Source organism: Balaenoptera ricei, chromosome 14, assembly GCF_028023285.1.
Source record: "Balaenoptera ricei isolate mBalRic1 chromosome 14, mBalRic1.hap2, whole genome shotgun sequence".
Taxonomy (NCBI): Eukaryota; Metazoa; Chordata; class Mammalia; order Artiodactyla; family Balaenopteridae; genus Balaenoptera; species Balaenoptera ricei.
In genome coordinates, this window is record NC_082652.1 from 70,534,265 (window position 1) to 70,554,365 (window position 20,101).

The 20,101-nt window shown below is 39.8% G+C and overlaps 1 protein-coding gene and 1 pseudogene across 1 annotated transcript; both read left to right on the top strand.

Annotated features, from left to right (window-relative positions):
- Positions 1-247: 247 nt before the first annotated feature.
- SKA1 (spindle and kinetochore associated complex subunit 1) lies at positions 248-14,933 on the top strand. Its single transcript, XM_059894750.1, has 7 exons — positions 248-438; positions 1,075-1,173; positions 3,860-3,984; positions 6,140-6,237; positions 9,996-10,133; positions 13,676-13,845; positions 14,693-14,933. The coding sequence occupies exons 2-7, from the start codon at positions 1,086-1,088 to the stop codon at positions 14,839-14,841; spliced, it is 768 nt and encodes a 255-aa protein (XP_059750733.1). The 5' UTR covers positions 248-438; positions 1,075-1,085; the 3' UTR covers positions 14,842-14,933.
- Positions 14,934-17,788: 2,855 nt separating this feature from the next.
- On the top strand, positions 17,789-18,839 carry LOC132347804 (DNA repair protein RAD51 homolog 3-like; annotated as a pseudogene).
- The last annotated feature ends 1,262 nt before the right edge of the window (positions 18,840-20,101 follow it).

Here is a 20,101-nt window from a genome sequence, read left to right on the forward strand (position 1 = left end):
TGTGCAGCCTATTTGGAGACCCAGTTTAAGCTCACGATTTGATCCCCCGAGCGCTTGGCCCAGGCTGCTGGACGGTCAGGATTGGGTGACCAACTGAAATCACCCGTTACGGCACGGAGTAGGAGGGGCACTTGTCCCGGCAGCCTTTCGCGCCCGAGCCAACCCAGCCCCGCCTTTTCCCCGGCCCGGCCCCACACCACTGCCCCGCCCCCGGCCCCGCTCCGCTGTGGCCCTGGGTAAACCTGGAAACGCAGGAGGCCGCTAAGCCGTGTTCCGGGAGCGCTGATGTGCGCTTGCGCGGTACCAAGACCCGGCGGGCAGTTTGAATTTCGCTCCCGGAGTTGGGTCTCGCCATCCTGAGCTTCCGGTGGAGACTGGAGGGGTCTTCCCGCCTCGCGACCGCACTGAGTGGGCCCTTTGCTCCCGGACCCGCACGAGGTTGGAGTCTGGTGTTGAGGATCCCGCCTTCGGAAGCGGGCGGAAGGCATTGCTTGGGCGGGGTGGGGGGCTCGGGGCGGTGCCGCGGGGGGCGGAAGAGAGGGCTTGACCTTGCTTCGCCGGGTTAGCCGGGGTGGATGCTTTAGACCTCATTAACCCTCGGAGTGAATAGTACCTGATTTCTTTCCTCCCTTCCCTCCACCTTCTTACCGACCCCAAATAGTAAAGGCCCAAACCCAACAGCATGGGAGAAATGCTTACCTGGACCCGTTTCTTTGAACTTACTGTGTTTTTCCTTAAAATTCTTGGGTCTTTGAGTTTTCAAAGAAAATACCAATGTTGTCTTTATGTGTAAGTAAAGGCATTTGTCCCCTTAAATCTATAAGGAAATGACACAGGCTTATCCCCTGTACCCTGGTTTGGGATGCATTAACTACAGAAAGCTCTAAGACAAGTCAGTACTGGACTTTGGACAGAAACTGAATTTTGTAGAATTGAAAGATATTGCTCTTGAGTTTTTGTACTTTCTTTTCAGGGAGATGTGACTTACTGGGTATTTACCATTCTTGGATATTGAAAGTGAATATAAATTTGTCTGGCTTCTCTTTTTTTATAAATGTATATCTTTTTCTTCAGAGGCTTAAAGGATGGCCTCCTCAGATCTGGAACAGTTATGCTCTCATATTAATGAAAAGATTGGCAATATTAAAAAAACTCTGTCATTAAGAAATTGTGGTAAGTAAAACAGATTCCACTGACTTTGTACATACAAAGTGCGTTATGATTATTGTCCCACTTTGATATCTTATGCCTGGTTAAGTGAATGTATCTTAGAAAGGTAATTTTAAGTTTCGAATGGTGATTCTTAAAACAGTCTGCCCTCAGTATTTTGAATATTGCAGAGGATACTAAAATGTAAGTTACATTGAACAATGAACTAGCTATTAATTATATTTATTTACTTATGTTTTTCTGAGACACACAAGGCAGAACAGTAAGATTTAAAGGTGATTTAGTGTTCCTAGTTCTAGAGCTAAGTAGAGATACTAAAAGACAAGGAAAAAACCAGAAGTGGAAAAGATCCACAGAGATAGAAGTAGCCCATAACGCATCTTACAGACTGCTTTGGAGGAAGCTGATCAATATATATCACTAGGAAACAATTAACTGAAAATGAAGTCAATTTTTTAAACATCCAGAAACTGGTAAATTGTAACCATCTTCCAAGATATTTTGAAGTGCTGAAAGTGGATGATGCAATGGAAGTGCAGAGAAGTAGGAGATCCTTGTGAAGTCTGGAAAAATATTGTTTACAAAAATGATGTACTTCCCAGCCATATCTAGGAAAGCTAAAAATGTATTGATAGGTGGAATTCCATCTTCTGGGAAGATCCTGTTGAACTTTTATTGTAGTTTGTATTATGAATTGATAATTAAAAAAAATTCAAATATGAAATTATACTGTTGGAATGTCCTTTCAAATTATCCATGTCCTTCTGAGACTTTGATATTCTATGTCTCTTGTTGGGAACCACTAATAAAGAGCCTCATCCATTTTACAGTTGGTGGCTGACATATTCTGTAGAAAGTTAAAGCTGAAGGGACTGTGGGTTCATCTTCTCAAGCCACCTGGTCTCTCACATGAGGAAACTGAGGCTCAGAAGTCAGGTTACTTGCCCCAGTCCCCCAGCTCATGGGTAGTCAGTTGGAACTACAGGTTTTGTGTCTCGATTCCCAGTGTAGTACTTGTCTTCTTCTATGCCACTTTTATTGAATAATCCGAAAAAAGGACATTTAGGTTTTTAATAAGTAGTCTTCTTTAGATTCTCTTTCTGAGGGCATGATTACTATTGGAAAAATATAATTTAGAGATCTGTTAAACGATCAAACCTTGAATTCAAATGACCCCATCAAAGCATGAAGCCTGGATGAAGCAGTCTGACCTGTTAGATAACTACACACTGGGTAACCATCATTTGTACGTGGGGAGAACAATTTGTCTGTTTGGTTCCATGGCCTATTTAGGAAAACCTAGTAATTTGTTTGCCACTTTGGCTGCTGTAATTTACTAGATCACTGCTATCAAAAGTAGTGAATTTGCTTAGTGAATTTATTTTGCTACAAATCAGCAAACAAGGCCCTAAAGTTTAGGTGACTAAGTTATTTGTGATACCAGTATATCCAACTAGTTGTTTTACCGCCTGTAATTAATCTCAGCAAAGACATCAATACTCTGACTTACTTGTTAATTTCTTTTAGTTGTTATGAACCTACTGTCAAATGCAATTTGCATTGCTTTATTAGATTATGTCGATTAATAGTAGTTTGCCTTTACTGAGTGCTTTACTAGGTTCCAAGCACAGTGCTCGCCCATCTTATATGTACTTTCCTACTTCTCAGTAACCCTCTGAGGGCAGGTACTGGTGTCTCTGACTTCAGGCCTGGAGGCTTTAGCCATTTCACTCTACTGCATCTGTAATCTATAGATGTGGTCACATGATGTTTTCAGTTATGTGTGTTTCATGATTTGGTTGCTAGAAGTGAAGATGGAAAGGTTTGATTGTGAGGATAGTTTTCCTTTTTGTGCTTTTGATCTGCCCTTAAAAATTCTTTTTTTTAACTACATCTCTTATTTCTAGGGAGGAGGGGACTCTGGTTTTCCCATCCTCGTATCTAGGAAGCTAGAGAGAGGGACTAGGAGGTGGGGCTGGGAATCTGAGAGCAGGCTACTCTCCACTGCCTCCCACCCATACTTGCAGGCCAGTCCAAAACATAAGCTTATCTTCCTGGCCAGTGATTAGAATTTTTCAGGTTTACGCATTCACTGAAGATACAGCCCATGAAGAGGGATCCTGGCCTCGTTTGGGATTCTCACTTTCAGCATCCTGTGCTTTGAAGTCCCAAAGCCTTGGCTCCTATCCCCATTAAAACCAAATATATTAGGTTGCTGAGAGTGACGGCCTCCTCTCTCCAGCATTCCTCTGTACCTCGTCCCCCACCCCACCACCATTAGGGCTGCTGCAGCATCGGCTGACACGTACTGCCTGGTCTGTGGTTCACTCTTCATGTGGAAGCCCTTGGTGATTTACCTTTTTCTCATAAGAGCTCAACTATGCATGTAAAGGGGTGTGTATTTCATCTAGCATTTCTAGGTGTTTTATTAGTGGAACAGTTCTCCAGAAGCAAAAGATTCAGGGGATACAGTGTAATTATCTCTCCCTTCCTTTTTTTTCATATTACTTAGAAATGAGTTCTTAAGATTATCCATAGAGACAGTTCTTAGGGGCTGAAACAATAGTTCTTTCTCAACCCTCAGTGTCGCTTTAAGGTAGAGCTCTGTCCCAAGAGTTCAGTTGGATACGTGTATGTTTTTTGCTTTTCTATACATTTTATTTTCCATTTTATCTTTGTTTATTAATAGGGCAAGAACCTACCCTGAAGACTATATTAAATAAAATAGGAGATGAGATCATTGTAGTAAATGAACTTCTAAATAAATTGGAATTGGAAATTCAGTATCAAGAACAAACCAACAGTTCACTCAAGGTAATGGTTTTCTAGTGAAAAAAACAAAATAAAAAGGCAATAGATACAGACTCCCTAATCACCAGGGAATTCTTAAGGATTCTTTAAGTTTATAATGTTCTTAGCTTTGTAAGTTATTATTAACGGTAAAAAGTGCCATTTGCATTTTATTTTCCCAGTATAAAGGACTCCAGAGTTCCAGATGTGTTTCTTCCTGCATGGTGGTAGCCGATCTATTTACTAAAAAGGAATATTTCCTAAATAATTCTTTTTTTTTTTTGGCTGTGTTCAGTCTTTGTTGTGGTACATGGGCGTTGTCTAGTCATGGCAAGCGGGGGCTACTCTTCGTTGCAGTGCACGGGCTTCTCATTGCGGTGGCTTCTCTTGTTGCGGAGCACGGGCTCTAGGCGTGCGGGCTTCAGTAGTTGCAGCACAAGGGCTCAGTAGTTGCGGCACGCAGGTCCTAGAGCATGCGGACTTTAGTAGTTGCGATGCGTGGACTCAGTAGTTGTGGTGCATGGGCTTAGTTGGTCCGTGGCATGTGGCATCTTCCCAGACCAGAAATTGAACCCATGTCCCCTGCATTGGCAGGCAGATTCTCAACCACTGCGCCACCAGGGAAGTCTCTCCTAAATAATTCTTGGTAGGTTTAATTTAAATAAATGATCTCCTGGGAGGGCGGTGCAGGAGGAATGCCTGCCCTGGGGTTTGGAGATGTGGATTCTCACGCTGGCTCCCCGAAGCACCTTCTGCCACCCTGAGAAGGTCATTTTTCCTCTTGGGGTCTCAGCGTCCTCATTTGAAAAGTAATGGGTCATACTGAACTATTTCTTGGGTCCCTTCTATTCTGCATTTCTCTATTTCTATAGAATATAGTATAAGGATTCTCAAGCAAAGAAAAGCTTGAGCCTCATTCACACACACATTTTATTCTAAATAAGCCTTCACCTAATCAAAGTGCTAGTGTACTTTCTGATGGGATGGGAAAATACTCAATCTGTGCCATAATTACCTCATGCTCTTAGAGCCATTGATATGGTCAAGGTGGCCTCTATGGTCCTTTTTAAGCCTTATAATCCTCAATGTCTGTAAAGATTTTTCAGCTCTGGGACTGGGCATGATTGTGCCTATGCTACTATCAGTTGAAATGAAATTAGTATCTCTGAACATCATTCATCTGTTTAAAAGAAAGATGTTATACAAATTCAAAACAGAAACCAATAATGGTTTCACTTCTACCCTGCCCAAGAATGCCCAGGGTTAGGTGTGGGTTTCGAGAATGTTCAACTCAGGATTAAAGACTCTTTGGAATTTTTGTTTACATTATGATTGAAAATCAGATGACGGGAATCTGAAGGTACAGAGTATTTTTCTTATTAAATTTGCGTGAGTTCATAACCTCAAGTTCTAGGGAAAGTTAAATAAAGACAACACAAAATGAAAGTGGTTGTGATCAAGTAGGAATTTTCATTAAGCTGGAATATATGAAAGCCGTTCCAAGCAGTATCTCATCGTTGCATTCCGGGAATGCATTATCACTCTGGTGCTGGGGAATGTTTGCTAAGTCAACAAAAGCACTTTACCAGAATGAGAAACATAAATCTTTCATATACTTTTCAGTTGCTTCCCAAGGTTAAAGTATTTTAGAAAGACATGAATGTCAACCCTGCCTGTTGTAATGTTATTCTAACAATTGTCCTCTGAAAAAATCCAGTGGAGAAAAATAATATATTGCCGTCCAAAATCAGCTCGAGAAACCAAAGGGCTCTTTTTAAATATTGCTGTATTCAATGCTTTTTCACCGCTCTGCTCTTTGAATACTCAGAATCATTGTGATTGTGGTACATAGTCTTTCATGCTCTTTTTTAAAAAATTCATTCATTCATTCATTAATGAATGAATGAATGAATGAATTAGGCTGCGCTGGGTCTTAGTTGCAGCATGCAGGATCTTCGTTGCCGCATGCAGGATCTTTGTTGCGGCATGCGAGTTCTTAGTTGCAGCGTGCGGGATCTAGTTCTCTGACCAGGGATCGAATCTGGGCCCCCTGCATTGGGAGCGCAGAGTCTTTACCACTGGACCACCAGGGAAGCCCCTTTCATGTTCTATCTAACATGTTAAAACACACACAGGCAGGACAGATGCTTATTTGTGAGCTTTTTTTTTTTTATTTTAGGAACTCTTTGAATGTCTTGAAGAAGATTATAAAGATGTGGAACATCTCAAAGAAAACATTCCTCCCCATTTGCCTCAAGTAACAGTAACCCAGAACTTGTAAGTGTGTTTATAATTATTTTTACTATCTGGTTTTATAAAACTATTAAAACAAACACTTCAAATCCTTTTGCTTTTCTATATACTTGCAATTTTGTTAGTGATTATCCAGGGTTTTGTTTGTTTGTTTTGTTACTTATACAAGAAATAGTCTTTCCCCCATCTTTACCAGTTTTCTTATCCCACAGTCTCTGGGAAAAATGTCCCCCCTCTTTCCCAAGGGTAAGTCTCCTCTAGACTGTCTTTTTCTACTTTTTCTCATTTCTTTCCCTTAGAGCAGAGTTTGTCAGCCTTGGCTCTATTGGCATTTTAGGTCAGATAATTATTTTTTGTGAAAATAGCATGTTTAGTAGCATCCCTGCCCTCTTCCAACTAAATATCAGTAGCCCCCTGTATCCCCTCCCACCTCCACCCCTCCACCCAGTTGTGACAATGAAAAATGTCGCCAGACATTGCCATATGTCTTCTGGGGGGCAGAATTTCCCCTGACCCTTGAGAACCACTGCCTTAGGGTAAAACTAAACTTAATGAGCTTCCCATCTTAAAAACAGCTCAAGGAACAAAAACTGAGCTCTGTTTTTACCCTCAAAGTACTGTCCTACCTCTGTCTGTTCACTGCCAGTGTATGTTCGTGCCTGCCCTTTTCCTGAAGCCCCTAAAACCTAGCCTTTGGCTGTTAATTACTACCATACTTATGAAAATGATTGCTTGAAGGTCACAAAGAGGTAAAAAATACCTCTTCAGCCCTGATTCTTTTCAGATTTTATTTTGCTGCCCATCTTTTTGAAATTCTGTTATTTGCACTGCCACCGTGCTTTCTTAGTTGTCATCCTACATCTTCGACTAGGCTGCCTCCTTTTTCTCTGCCCTCTTTTAAATTACAAGTATGTCCTAAAGCTCTGTTTTACTCACGCTTACTTAACACCATTATTAATGCTCTCAAATGTCCAACTCTGGCCTTGACTTGGCATCTAGTTGTGTTTTAATCGCTTGCTGGGAATCTCATGAATGAGCTGTTCTCTCCTCCAGCTTCGCGTGTCTAAGACTAAACTGTCTCCTTGTTACCCACCCGTCACCTAGACAGGAACTCGGCATCTTCAACCTGTCTCTCTGTCTCATAGCCCCAGCCGTCCATTCGGCCTCTGTGGGGTTTTGTCTGTCCCTGCCCTCCCTCTCATTGTCTGGCTCCATGAGGTCTTCTGTCATCTTTTGTCATCATGATTGGGGAGCTCCTGTGTTTTGTCTTTCCAGTATTTCTCCACTCCCATCTCTCCAGTCCTCTGCCCATAATTGTATTTCTTTTTTCCTTTAACTTTATTGAAGTATAGTTGATTTACAAAATTGTATTTCTAAAAGGGGGCTCCAAGTACATAAAAACATTCCATGGCTAACTTAACTTTTTAACTTTTGAATGTATCATATATACAGAAAAGTAATTAAAGTATTATTAGTGTAAATTAGAGAAGCATGATAAACATCAGCATATCCACCAGTCAGATTAAGAAATAGGGGGCTTCCCTGGTGGCACAGTGGTTGAGAATCTGCCTGCCAATGCAGGGGACACGGGTTCAAACCCTGGTCTGGGAAGATCCCACATGCCACGGAATAACTAAGCCCGTGAGCCACAGTTACTGAGCCTGCGCGTCTGGAGCCTGTGCTCCACAACAAGAGAGGCCACGATAGTGAGAGGCCTGTGCACCGCGCTGAAGAGTGGCCCCCACTTGCCGCAACTAGAGAAAGCCTCGCACAGAAACTAAGACCCAACACAGCCATAAATAAATAAATAAAATTTAAAAAAGAAAGAAAAGAAATAGGACGCTACCAGTACCTACAGCACATTTTCTATTGCAGACCCTCCCTCTATCAAAGAGGTAATCATCCTGGAGTTTATGATAATCACAGTTTTGCATATGTGTTTCCACAAACAACATACTGCTTAAGTTTGAAAACTGAAAGGAAGGCATGAACCTTGCTGTGTAGGAAAAGAGCCATGTTGCTGCTGATAGTTGAAGGTCTCCAGGAAAAGATAAGCTCAACAGAGTCCCTTGCATGTCAGGGTACCTTGGAATTTCACTCCAAGAAGAGAAAATTAGTGGGCAGAAGGTCATGAATAAATGCTAGGAACAGAGATCATCATAGGATATCTGCCAGGGTTGTTGGGCTGGACATTGGCTACCCAGCAGGAATATGGCCCGAGGAATAGGAGGAATTTTCTTCTGAACTCACTATGGCCTAGCGTCAGCTTTTAGGGCCAGGCCACAGCAGAACCTTTCTATAGGTAGAAATGGTTATTTTCAGTTGATACACACAGCAGGGCCTAAAGATAAGCAAGTGCAGGTAAGAATCAGCCAGGCTTACCGTGGAGTCTCAGGTTAGGATTCATGTAAGGATCATGCTACCATGACATCGGGCATCTTCATCTTGACAACCCACCACGTGGCCGTATCCTCATCACACCGCCTCAGTCAGGCCTGGTTGCCCTCTGTGTCTGGTACTCAGCTGTCGTCTTGGGATCTCACTTCCCTGTCTTTCCTGGGATTCCCTTCCCTTGCTCCTGGGTTGGATCTTCTCTTTCCTGTATCCCGTCTCCATTTATCGCTTGACTTGCTGCTGGCAACAGGGGTCCATTCCTTCCTTGGCAGTTAAACAACCTAGAAGATACAGCCTATTTGTAGACTCTATTTGCTTGTGGGTAGGAGCTATATTAGGCTTCTCACTGACTCCAGAAATCGGGCAGGACTGAGCCAAGGGTAACCCATGCTCATTGCTGGCAACTAAAATGAGTCTGTAGCAGGCAGGATTGATATAGTAAGTCCTTACTTACGAACCTTCAAGTTGCAAACTTTCAAAGATGTGAACATGCGTTCACATGTCCAGTCATGTAAGTTAGTTCACGTGTCTGGCGTACATTGCCACATGCGTGCATCGTCACATGCGTGCATCCTCTACAAGTGGTTGTGCTTTTGTGTACTTTGCGGTACAGTACAGTATTGTATAGAGTACAGTAGTACAGTATCTTTATTTCAAGCCCAGGATATCCAGAAACAAGAGTAAAAGCAGCGGTGATATAGCTGGTACTGCTAAGAAGCGCCAGCTGTTGTACTGTACTACCGTACTTTTCAAGGTACTGTACTGTAAGATTAAAAATGTTTTCTTTATTTTTTGTGTGTGTTTTTTAGGTATTATTTGTGTAAAAAGTATATAAACCTATTACAGCACAGTACTATGTAGCTGATTGTGTTAGTTGGGTACCTAGGCTAACTTGTTGGACTTAGGAACAAATTGGACTTACGAATGCACTCTTGAAACGGAACTCATCTGTATGTAGGGTACTTACTGTACTAGCAACCAATGGGATAAATTAGAAAGAAATACAAGATGATTGATGTTTCCATGTCCAGAAATAGGGAAGTCAGGAAGAAAAGCCACGTAGAAGTTAAATTCAACTTTACGCATATTGACTTTGAGGAGCCAGTGGGATAACTGATGAAGATGTTTGGCACATGTTCTGCTTACACCATGTTTTGAGTGTGTAAAGAACAATTATATTACTGAAGGTTTAGGGACTTGATTTTTTAGCATTCTCACTATTCAGATCTTCATGAGCATTAATAGTAGGGATAGAAAAAAAGGTTGGCTATAAACTTATAGCAAGATGAATCATGTGTTTGATACTGATCATTTTCAGTTGCAAAGCTTTCTGGTATGCTGCAGAATTCTGACGATTACCTGTACATCTGTGCATCTCTATTCTGTAGTGTTAATGGATCAGATCTTGACCCTGAAGAACCAGTCAAAGTTGAGGAACCTGCACCCACAAAGAAGCCCTCCAAAGAACAAAAAAATGTTAAAGAAATGCCATTTATAACTTCTGATGAGTTTAATGGCATTCCTGCGTAAGTATTTAAGATAAACTTTAAGATAAATTCAGCTCTTTAATAATCAACATACATGTTGATAAGTATAAGCCTAGATTATATTAATTGTAACATGCTGTGTTCCAACATCGATCTTTTCTAAAATAGTTTTCCGTTGTACTGTGAAAATGCAGGAAATCTTTTGTTGAAGATGTTTAAAACTATGTTTTTTGTTTAGTTGTAAAACCTTTTCATAGAGAGATCTAGAGATGGATCAGTTTGTTGCTGAGTCCTCTCAGGGTCATTTTATGATACAGATTTATCCAGTTACATTTCAGAAGTAGCTTCAGTTTTGCTATAATTTTAAGGAAAGTGAGGTTTGACAGTTAGAACAGAGAGTGCTGTGTTTGTTTGGTTTCCATTTGTCCATTAACTTACGCCACACACTTGTTTGAGTCTGTGCTCTATTCTGGGGTCTGGGTCACTGAGGAAAAGAATACAGGGTGAATAAGACAGGATGCCTCCCCTGAGAGAGGGCACCTTTGCTCTTCACAGATGACATTGATGGGGAACCAATTATGGAAATCCATGTTTTTAAACTCTCATAATTCCAGGGCTTTACTTATTAACTTCTAGGCTTTATATTATTACATTTCTTGTTACTTTCTTATACAAATAATGCACGCTGCTAGAAAATGTTTGTTGTTAGAAGATAACTCATCTGTAATTCCACCACTCAGACAAGAGAGAGTATTTCCTTCTATATTTTAATTTCACCTACATAACAAGTTGTTTCTGATTGTCATTACAACAATGTAGTTATTCTGTGAATATAGTTTACATACTTTTTTTTATCATGAGCATTTTTCCATCATTAACTATCATGGAAAACTTGGATTTTAATAGTTGTATAATATTTTATTGTGTGGCTACTCTATAAGTTATTTAAGCATGACCATATTAAATATTTGGGTTGATTGCATTGTTATGAAGAATGGTACAATGAAATTTCTTTTGGACAAGTCTATTTTATAATTCCTTATTCCCTTGAGATAGTGTCCTAGGAGGAGAATCCCTGGGGCAAAGGGCATGATTATTTTACTTGTCTGAGAGTTGTCCATCTGGATTTTGTTGTTTGTTTTTTAATTAATATGCTTTATTTGTTAGAACAGTTTTAGGTTTATAGAAAAATTGAGCAGATAGTACATTGTCCTCATACCTGAAAACAGTTTCCCCTATTACTAACATCTTGCATTAGTGTGGTACATTTGTTATCATTGATAAACCAGTCTAGATACTATTAACTAGATATTAACTAAAGTCTGTAGTTTATATTGGGGTTCACTCTTTGTGTTGTACAGTCTATGGATTTTGACAAATGCATAATGTCATGTGTCCACCATGATAAGAATAGTTTCACTGCCCTAAAAATACCCTGTATGCCACCCTTTCATCTCTGCCCCCTGAGCCCCTGACAGCCACTGATCTTTTTACTGTCTCTATAGTTTCCCTTTTCCTGGGTGTCATATAGTTGGAGTCATACACTGTAGCCTTAGTAGTATGCATTTAAGGTTCCCCTCATGTCTTTTCATGGCTTGATAGCGCATTTCTTTTTATCACTGACTAATATTCCATCGTGTAGATGTAGCACAGTTTGTTTATCCATTCATCTGTTGAACAACATTTTGGTTACTTCCAGTTTGGGGCAATTATGACTGAAGCTGCTGTGAACATTCACGTGCAGGTTTTTGTGTGGGCATGTTTTCAGCTCACTTGGGTCAACACCTAGGAGTGTGATGGCTGGATCCTATGGTAAAACTGTCTAGCTTTGTAAGAAGCTGTCAAACTGTCTCCCATAGTGGCTGTACCATTTTGCATTCCCAGCAGAATGAGAGTTCCTGTTGTTCCCCATACTCACCTGCATTTAGTTTTGTCAGTTTTTTTCTATTAGCTATTCTAGTAAGTATAATGTACCTCATTGTTTTACTTTTCAGTTTCCTGATGACATAGGATGTTGACCATCTTTTCATATGCATAGAAGCCACTTGAAAAATATCTGGCAGTTTCACTGTTCTGAGACTAAGAATGAGGCTGACAGTTCTCTTTAGTTTTTTTGTTTGTTTGTTTGATTTGGTCACTTGGTCCTTTCCTTTACTGACAGCTTTATTGTCACTAAAATTCTGTTTGATGCTATTCAGTTTTTTAGATTGTTGTTGTTATTGTTGTTGCCCATCGGCTGAGCTAAAGGGAAGAACAAATGGCTGTGAGAACATTGGAATAGAAGGGTCTTCAGAAAATGCTTCCTTGCAGGGAGGATATTAGAATAGTCATGGTAGAGTATTCATTTTTAAACTAAGGAGTTATTTAACGAATGAGAGAAATTAGAAGATTAGGATAAGGAAGAATGTGTTCCAAGCATGGGACTTTATTTATCTTTAAAAAGTTAATACTGAGGTGGAATTAAAGTGGAAAACATTGGCACTTGTTTTGAGGAAATTAGGAAATAGTTCACATGATTTAAAGGAATTGCATTGTGTTGAGCTGTGGCATCAACTGTGGAAATTGTGGTTAGAAAAATGAGTGGTGAAAATGAATCTAGAAAGGAAGGGAATAATGAAAATGAATGGGTTTTGGTCAATAAGAACATTTTCCTTTAAACATATTTATATATTATTTTATCTTAAGGAAGTTTCGATTAGAAAACTGCCCCTTTGAATAGAGGCAAAGGACAGAGTTTAACATAATGAATCCATGATTTGTTGAAGGGAAAAATTGAAGCAGATGATGAAAATTTTGTTTTTGGTCTGTACAGACCACTCAGAATCAAGGGTCTCCTATTCTTATAGTCTAAGACTCTGGTGACTGGGAGGACGGGCAGGAGGGAGATTGGATTGGAAGAGTGGGCTTTAGCGTGAAAGAGACAATGCTTAAGGGCATTTGAGTTCAGAATGAATAGTGAGCCGTCCGTCGAGGCTGCCTGTAGTTCTCCTCTGCCGGCCAGCTGTGCAGCTTAACTTCCGGGCCCTTTCGTCCCTTTGCAGCCCCTGCACCATCAGTTCTTCTTCGTCTCAATCAGCATTGTCATCTTTGTTGTCACATTTGTCATCCTTCATCTTCTCCTCCCCCTCTTCCTCCTCCCTTTTTCTTTTTCTCTCTGAACAGATCCATTTTTGCAGGAAACTAGAGTGGTATGAGTTATATAATTTATTACTATTAAAATTTTTGTTTCCCTTGCTCACAAACATTTAAAAATATTTAAATAAACTTCTATTTGCAATTAATCAGTCTATTTGAATCAGAGTCTGAAAGCCTATTTTAAATTGTAATGTTAATTCTGTAGGTGGAGAATAGGAACTTATGTATCCAGACATAACTAGGGAAGATAAGCACTAATATATCGTGGTCTCTAATTTTTCAACGGTTGAGATGTGTCTGGTTTATTTGGAAGTTGGTGTAAAATTTTTTATATAGAATACTAATAGCTTTGCTACTGTATAAAGTCATCATATGTAAATGTTTTGCAAAGAAAACAGTTGTGTATGATGATTCTTTAGAAAAATTAATCATTTTCTTTTTTACAGGTACATGAAATCACGCTTAACCTATTGTCAAATTAATGATGTTATTAAAGAAATCAACAAGGCAGTAGTTAATAAATATAAGATCTTACATCAACCAAAAAAGTCTATGAGTTCTGTGGCCAGAAATCTCTATCACAGATTTATTGATGAAGAAACGAAGGAAACCAAAGGTAAAATGAGAGTATATATATGTGTACATGTCAACTGTTTGGAATGTAACTAAACATGAGAAACAAGATTAATTCCAGAAACTTCTAACTCTAGAGAGGTAGTTCTCAATCAGGGGCAGTTTTCCCACCAGGGAACATTTGGCCATCTCTGGAGACATTTTTGGTTGTTATAGCTGGGATTGGAGGTGCTACTGGCATCTAGTGAGTAGAAACCAGAGATGCTGCTAAAGTACCCTATAATGCAGAAGACAGCCCTGACAAAAAAAGAATTATCTAGCCTAAAATGTCTGTAGTGCCGAGGCTGAGAAATACAGCATTAGAGTCTATTATGGAATGATATCCAATATTTTCAGAATTAGAATAGTAATGATAACAGTTGTTCATGCTTATACTATAGCACTTACTATGTGCCAGATAGTGTACTAAGGGCTTTAGCCCTCACAGCATCCTTATGAGTTGTGTACTATTATTATTCCTGTTTTTCAGAGTAGGCAAAGAAGGCTTAAGTTACTTGTCCAAGGTCATTCAGTTAAGTGATAAAGCAGCTGTGGGTTTCATTCTGTTAACCACTACCATATCGCGTCTTGAAAAGTGAATTGTTCAAAAGATACCAGCAGATAGCCAGTGATATAATAAGCAGGGCTACATTTCTGAAATGCTACGGTAAACATTATGCAACTTCAGTTGAAAGAATAATTATTATTTTAGCAAGAATGCCAGTTCTCACTGTGGTTGGATAATGATAGGAAAAAGTGATTAATGCTATTCATAGTCATAATGTAATACATTAAAGACTCATCTTGAAAGTTGTCCTAATAAAAATTAGCATTAATATCTTTATTTTCAGGCCATTATTTTGTAGTGGAAGCTGACATAAAGGAGTTCACAGCTTTGAAAGTTGACAAGAGATTTCACGTGATACTGAATATTTTACGACACTGCCGGAGGCTATCAGAGGTCCGAGGGGGAGGACTTACCCGATATGTTATAACATAAGGCCCTTGTGAGCTTTTGAACCAGCCAACAGTAGGGTATAGGGGCTATTCCCATAGTTTCCTTATATGTAATTTCTTTATATATAATTTCTTTAGCCGTTTCATTTTCTTTTTCTTTGTTTCTTGTAAAAATAAAACTTAAAAATAAATAAAGCATGTATATTTTAAAATCTACTTCCTTACAGTAAATATTTAATCACCTACCATGTGAGCCTCTGCTCTAGGCATAAAAATGTTCATATTTAGTTTTTGTGTTTAGTGACAGCGCTGCTGACCCCAGTAAGAAGGTTGCAAATGTGACAATAAAAGTCAAAGTTCAAGAAGGTAAGATCAAGGATATCCAGGCTGTTTGGAATTAAAGGTCATTAGTGTCTAAATTCCACTAATGATATTTCAGTCTATAGGCAAAAGTTGGATCTGGAGGCAGCCCATCCACGTGGTTATTCTGCTTTCCCATCTGTGGTTAAGGAACAGCTTACCTGAAATGCATTCAGTGTAAGTCAGTCTGTAAACACTGACCTGTAATGAAATTATAATAAAAGTATTTTGAGATGAAAAAGATGATAAAATAAGACGTGTAAGGTCATGGAAAATGAGTGGTTGGATTGTAAGAATTTAATGGCGTTTCTCTTGCGCACTTGGGGAGGTTAATTGTCTATCTATGTCTTAGTGAGCGTTCTCCAGAGAAACAGAACCAAAAGGCTATCTATCTATATCTATCTACCTATCTATCTATCATCTATCTATTGACTATCTCTTCTATCTCTATCTATCTATCTATATCTAATTCTCTCTCTCCTATCTCTTCTATCTCCTCAGTCTATCTATCTATCCATTCTATCTATCTATCTGTCTGTCTATCTATCTACCTATCTATCTATCTATCTATCTATCTGTGGAGATTCATTATGAGGGATTGGCTCATGTGATCATCGAGGCTGAGAGGCCCCCAGGTCTGCTGTCCGCAAGCTTATGGATTATGGAGGCCCAGGAAAGCTGGTGGTGTGATTCAGTCTGAGTGTGAAGGCCTGAGAACTAGGGGAGCCAGGCCAGAGCAGAGGAGACGAGATGTTGCAGCTCAGCAGTGAGGCAGGAAAAAAGAGCAAATTCCTCCTTCCTTCTTCCACCTTTTGTTCTGTTCACGTCGTGGACGGATGGGAGGATGCCCACCCACACAGGGGAGGGTAGTCTGTTTCACTGAGTCCACTGATTCCAATGCTCATGATTTGGTTTAGCTGTATCATCTGGTTTGTAGGAAACACAAGGAAGAGAGAAACAAGTTAAATGTTATCATGAAGAAGCAATCAGACAAATCCAGATATAACATAAGTAAGCTGGTCTCTTAAACACAAGTCAATAACAGAAAAAAATAAAGGGCTCCTGTTCTAGATTAAAAGACTAAGAGCTTAGTCAAATATAAACCATGAACCTTGATTCCGTTTGAAAACAAGATTGAGAGACAATTTTAGAAATTTTAATATAGGTTGTGTATTAGATGCTGTGAGAGAACTAGTATCCGTTTTCTTAGTTATGATAATAGTCATGGTTATGAAGGAGAATATCCTTATTTTCTGCAGATGCATCTGAGGTATTTACTTAGGGATAAAATAATATGCTTTAAAATGGCTAAGCAATATAATTGGATACATACATACATACTTACACACATAGAGCGGATATGGTAAAGTGTTAATTGTTCGATCTAGCCGATGGTTAGAACAGCATTCGTTGTATTATTCTAATTTTATGTGTTAACATTTTTTTCCTAATAAAATTTAGGATACTTGTGAAACAAATGTACTGATTAGATACTTACATTTCATGAAAACACAGATCAGAACTTGCGGGCTGGTGATGTGAAGCTGGGAAGGAAGGGTTGTTAGCCATCAGCCATGAGCTCATGTGCCCCTTCAGGCACTTGTGAACTTCAGGTTCCTGCATCCGTGCTTCCCAGCACTGCTCACTGAGCCTAGGCTGGGTGTTTGAACTTGATGCGTTAGATGAAATTTCTTGAATTATGCTGGATGTAAATATTATGTTTGCACACAAAGCAATGTATTGGGCATCTAACTTCTGCACTGAGAAATGATGCACAGTGTACAAAGCTTGATATCTGGGAAATGTGTCACTTTTAGTGAACCATGTTTTCAAATAAGCTTAAGCAGGATGTACGCTCTGCAGGTGATGAATATGGACAGATATTCATTTCTAATGCAGGTTTAACTTGATGAGCCTACTTGCCTGTCTTTTTAACAACTGTAGTGCAATTTCAGACTCATATTTTCTTTTAATTAATTAATTAATTTATTTATTTTTGGCTGTGTTGGGTGTTCATTTCTGTGCGAGGGCTTTCTCCAGTTGCCGCAAGCGGGGGCCACTCTTCATCACGGTGCGCGGGCCTTTCACTATCGCGGCCTCTCTTGTTGCGGAGCACAGGCTCCAGATGCGCAGGCTCAGTAGTTGTGGCGCACGGGCTTAGTTGCTCCACGTCATGTGGGATCTTCCCAGACCAGGGCTCGAACCCGTGTCCCCTGCATTGGCAGGCGGATTCTCAACCACTGCGCCACCAGGGAAGCCCCCTCAGACTCATATTTTAAATCGAGGATCAATGCAGCGACTCACAAAGCTCAAGTAATTAAAATTCCCTTCCTTCTGATGGGTCAACATGACAAATGTGGGCACTTCTAATGACAAAAGTTTTCTTGGTAGAGTGATTGTGAGCTGTGCCTCAGCTGCATACGAAAAATTACAACTCTAATCCTTAATTGTGACTCAGAAATCAAATTATTTCTTGGGGATACTCTCTTCAACTTTACAAAATAATTCAGCAACATGGTGCATCAAAAAGAAAACTTAAGCCTCAGAAACCTAGTTCTAGCCCTACCTCTGCCATTTGCTCTCTCTTGGTTCTACCTTCAAAAATTTGACCCCTGGTGTTCGGCTTCGAAATGCAGCAGGATTTAGTGAGTTTGCCCCTATCCCCATCGGTGCGGGTGAAGCTGGTGTCTGCAGGTTTCCAGACTGCTGAGGAACTCCTAGAGGTGAAACCCTCCGAGCTCAGCAAAGAAGTTGGGATATCTAAAGAGGAAGCCTTAGAAACTCTGCAAATTATAAGAAGAGAATGCCTTACAAATAAAACAAGTTATTCTGGTACAGCTGAGTCAGGCCAAGAAGTGCACAGCACTGGAACTTCTTGAGCAGGAGCATACCCAGAGTTTCATAATTACCTTCTGTTCAGCACTAGCTAATATTCTTGGGGGTGGCGTACCCTTAACCAAAACAAGAGAAATTTGTGGTGCACCAGGTATTGGAAAAACACAATTATGTTCTTTCTCTTGACAGTATGCAGTTGGCAGTAGATGTGCAGATACCAGAATGTTTTGGAGGAGTGGAAGAGCACCCAAAAGCTTTGCAGGATTTCACTCTTGAAAATATTCTTTCCCATATTTATTATTTTCGTTGTCGTGACTACACAGAGCTACTGGCACCAGTTTATCTGCTTCCAGACTTCCTTTCAGAACACTCAAAGGTTCAATTAGTGATAGTGGACGGTATTGCTTTTCCTTTTCGTCATGACCTAGATGACCTATCCCTTTGTACTCGATTACTAAATGGCTTAGCGCAGCAAATGATCAGCCTTGCAAATAACCACAGATGAGCTGTAATTTTAACCAATCAGATGACAACAAAGATTGATAAAAATCAGGCCTTGCTGTTTCCTGCACTGGGGGGAAGTTGGGGGCATGCTGCTACAATACGACTAATCTTTCATTGGGACCAGAAGCAAAGGTTGGCAACATTGTACAAATCACCAAGCCAGAAGGATGCTACAGTACTATTTCAAATCACACCTCAGGGATTTAGAGATGCTCTTGTTGCTACTGCACGTTCATTGCAAACAGAAGGTTCATTGAATATCCGGAAGCGGTCACGGGACTCAGAGGAAGAAAAGGAATCCAAAGACTAGTCTCAGAGTATACATATGTATTGATGCTGTGAGAGATGCAGTGATTACAAGTAGTAGACTCGTTACTTTAGAATTTAAACAAACACTATGGCGTGAATGAATCAAGTCTATATTAAGAGAATGGTGAATGAATGGATCAGGTCTATATTAAGTGAAAATACTTAACAAATAGGATTCTCTGAAAGAGTTTTTCTAAACTAAGCAGTGTTCTACAGTTGTATTTAACCCTGTTTTCATTTTCAGTAACATTCAGTAGAGATGATACAGGTATTGTATTTTGCAAATGTGGAAAGCTGATCGCTTGTGGCCAATCTGAATTTAATATTCAGACTGTTTTTTCCTCCTTTCTTTGCCAATTGCCTAGACATTTCTAGGAAGAAAAGATTTTTTTCACATTCCTATTGTGCTCTCCTCTTTAAATGTAGCTTTGATAATTCTCAAAAATGACATGTTTCTATTATGAAGAAAAGCCAGCACCATGAGTCAGCATATCATTACATTCAGTTTATGAGTAGGATACAAATTTTGGATGACCAGTCTGATTTTAGTGACCCCAATCCTAAAATCTAAGTCATTTGTTCATTTTTTTAATGTTATTTTGTAACATTAAAGGAAGGACTTTGGAGTTGTTATCCCATCTAGAACATTGACTGGAACATATATCTATGTTGTCAAGTTGATAAGCTCACAGTCATTTATTTCTATATTTTTGAAACATGGTGTGATCCAGTTCTAGGTATATTGACATTTTCCTTTGAATAATCTTCGTCCTGCTTGAATAAATTAAAAATTTGGATTCTTGAGTGGTTTCAAAATGAAAAAAAAAAAAAAAAATTTGACCCCTTCTCAGGGACTTTCCTGGTGGTGCAGTGGTTAAGAATCTGCCTGCCAATGCAGGGGACACAGGTTTGATCCCTGGTCCAGGAAGATCCCATGTGCTGCGGAGCAGCTAAGCCCGTGTGCCACAACTACTGAGCCTGTGCTCTAGAGCCCGTGAGCCACAACTACTGAGGCTGAGTGATGCAACTACTGAAGCCCACGTGCCTAGAGCCCGTGCTCTGCAACAAGAGAAGCCACTGCAATGAGAAGCCTGCGCGCAGCAACAAAGACCCAATGCAGCCAAAAATAAATAAATAAATAAATAAATAAATAAATAAATAAATAAATGATATAACCATTCTTCAAAAAAAAAAAATTTGACCCCGTCTCACAAGCTACCACCCTGGTTCCAAACATCTCCCCTGGATTAATTCAAAGCTTCCTAACTGGTCTCTGTGTTAATTCTTGCCCTACT

Excerpts from the sequence above, each read along its gene's own strand:
- SKA1 (XM_059894750.1), top strand. The coding sequence starts at position 1,086 with ATGGCCTCCTCAGATCTGGAACAGTTATGCTCTCATATTAATGAAAAG. Across the intron at positions 1,174-3,859 it reads TCTGTCATTAAGAAATTGTG|GGCAAGAACCTACCCTGAAG; the intron begins GTAAGTAAAACA and ends GTTTATTAATAG. Across the intron at positions 3,985-6,139 it reads AAACCAACAGTTCACTCAAG|GAACTCTTTGAATGTCTTGA; the intron begins GTAATGGTTTTC and ends TTTTTATTTTAG.